Source organism: Eufriesea mexicana, unplaced genomic scaffold (genome assembly GCF_001483705.2).
Source record: "Eufriesea mexicana isolate 0111107269 unplaced genomic scaffold, ASM148370v2 scaffold38997, whole genome shotgun sequence".
Classification (NCBI taxonomy): domain Eukaryota; kingdom Metazoa; phylum Arthropoda; class Insecta; order Hymenoptera; family Apidae; genus Eufriesea; species Eufriesea mexicana.
The window spans coordinates 268-2,598 of record NW_016945246.1 but is presented as its reverse complement, the minus strand read 5'-3'; the positions used below and the strand labels follow the sequence as shown (position 1 = coordinate 2,598).

Below are 2,331 nucleotides of genomic sequence, written 5' to 3'. Positions count from 1 at the left end.
TTTGTATGATTGTGTACTTTACCTTTTCTTCTATTCTTTTTATCGTATTTTTAAAATTACAAATTTTATAAATTCAAACTTTAAGAAATAATGATTTTTACACATTGTTTAAGATGGTCGAAAAATTATCTTCAATTACTAGTCCCAAGTTACCGCCAAAATAGTAATTTGTCTTTTACATTATTATATCATTTTCAATATACATAATGTATATAACAACAAAAATATTAAGTATTAGTTATAGAAAATTTTACAAAATTTATATCAAATATTTAAAAACTGTAATAAAATACTTAGTTTAATGATAAACTTGGTATAAAAAATTAACTAACTATTAAAAAATTTGTTTAAACAGTTAAATCACCTATGTTATACATGAGTAACGATAGGAAACAAAGTAATTTGAGTGATTATATTGTTTGGCTAGATATGGAAGTATGTTAATAATATAATTTTACATAATAAGTTATACTTTTAATGATATTAATTTATTATATCTATTTTAGATGACTGGACTTGATGTAAATACATCCCACATTTTGGAAATAGCATGCTTAATCACTAATAAAGATTTAAAAATTATAAGCAAAGATTTAAACATTATTACGTACCAACCAGATGAGATATTAAACAATATGGATAGTTGGTGTTTAGCAACTCATCAGAAAGTAAATATCAAAATTAATGTATAATAGACACAAGTAAGTTTAAAAATAATGTATAAACCCTTATACATTATCTTTTTTATATTTCTAGAATGGATTAATTAATGAATCATGTCTAAGTAAAATTACAGTACAAGATGCTGAACAAATTATATTAAAGTATCTAAAATCATATATAGAAGAAGGAACATGTCCACTAGCAGGAAATTCAGTTTATATGGACCGTATGTTCTTACAGAAATATATGTCATCAGTTAATAATTATTTACATTATAGAATTATTGATATTTCTACTATTAAAAGCTTAGTTATGTAAGTATTATTTTTTATATATTATATTTTATATATTTGATGAAACAATATATTATTATGTTAATTTTAGGAGGTGGAATACAAATATACCTATTCCAGAAAAAAATTCTAATCATAGAGCATTGCCTGATGTAAAAGAAAGCATAAAAGAATTACAATATTATAAAAATAATATATTTGACCTATGTGTTAAATGAATATGATCATGAACATTATCTTCCAAAAAGTAACACTAATCAATAAATATTAAAAATTATAGAAAATTATGCTGTAATACAATATATATTAAATTCACTATTTAAATTTAATTTTTGAAATATATTAAATATTTATTTTTATATATATATAATTATTAATCAAATTTATCATTTAAAGTTATAGGATGGTTTTGTATAAATTCAGATATACATATATTTCAAACTTAAGGTATTAATTGTTACAGTAATTTTTATTCAATCCAAATTTGATTATCAATAAAGGTTATTTATCTCTAAGTTCTCTTTTTTCTAGTATTTTCTATATTAAGTTAAAAATAGTAAATAGAATAATCTTTTCTTTGAAAAAAATTTATTTACAAGGAGAGTGCAAGTCCTTCAGGTCACCGATTTAGTTGAAACTTTGCAGGTTTGTAGATATCGTCATGCAGTTTAAGAAAATATATCATTATAGCCGCAGCTACTCAATAATTTTTGAAGTATTTGCGATTAAAGTTTTATTACTTCCCTAATTATAAATTTATTTCCATCGTGTTTCAATTTAAGTTGTAGGGTAACGGTGAGGATCGAGAATTACTATAATGGAAGACTGGGGTTCCATTCCCATCCATAGTTTTTCAATATATTTTTTATTTTGTTTTCATTTTTCGCCTATGAAAACATTGTAAATACACAATTATAAATAAAATTTCTTAATAAGAAAAATTATTTTTACGCTTTCTTATGCTAGTATATATTTATTACAAAATAATAAGAATATTATGCAAGAAAAATACTCTTCTATAGCAATCTTATTTACTACACGAAATACAAAACCTATCACTCATGTAAGTATTAATTATTAAATTAAACATCCTATAAGAATGTTGCTTATAATTCCAACTTTGCTGTGCAGCTATAAATGTTCATGAATTAATTACAAAAACTTGGAAATTTATTAATTTTCTACTATCGAATAAATACAAATTTTACCGCCTGGGATCAGCGCCATCTATGATTTGGGCTCAAAAATCAAGAAAGTGATAGGAATATAGGATAGGCAAGGAGGTCAACGATGTGCTGGTCACGTGGTAGACAAGGACAGAGAGGGGATAGAAAAGGATAGAATGGCTCCGGCAGTGAAGAATTATTAATTACTC

General features: G+C 23.6%; 1 protein-coding gene across 1 annotated transcript; it reads left to right on the top strand.

The window, feature by feature from the left end:
• The first annotated feature begins 63 nt into the window (after nt 1-63).
• Nucleotides 64-1,174, top strand: LOC108554617 (oligoribonuclease). The gene is made up of 5 exons (XM_017909949.1): nt 64-163; nt 356-435; nt 507-668; nt 757-977; nt 1,048-1,174. The coding sequence occupies exons 1-5, from the start codon at nt 91-93 to the stop codon at nt 1,172-1,174; spliced, it is 663 nt and encodes a 220-aa protein (XP_017765438.1). The 5' UTR covers nt 64-90.
• The last annotated feature ends 1,157 nt before the right edge of the window (nt 1,175-2,331 follow it).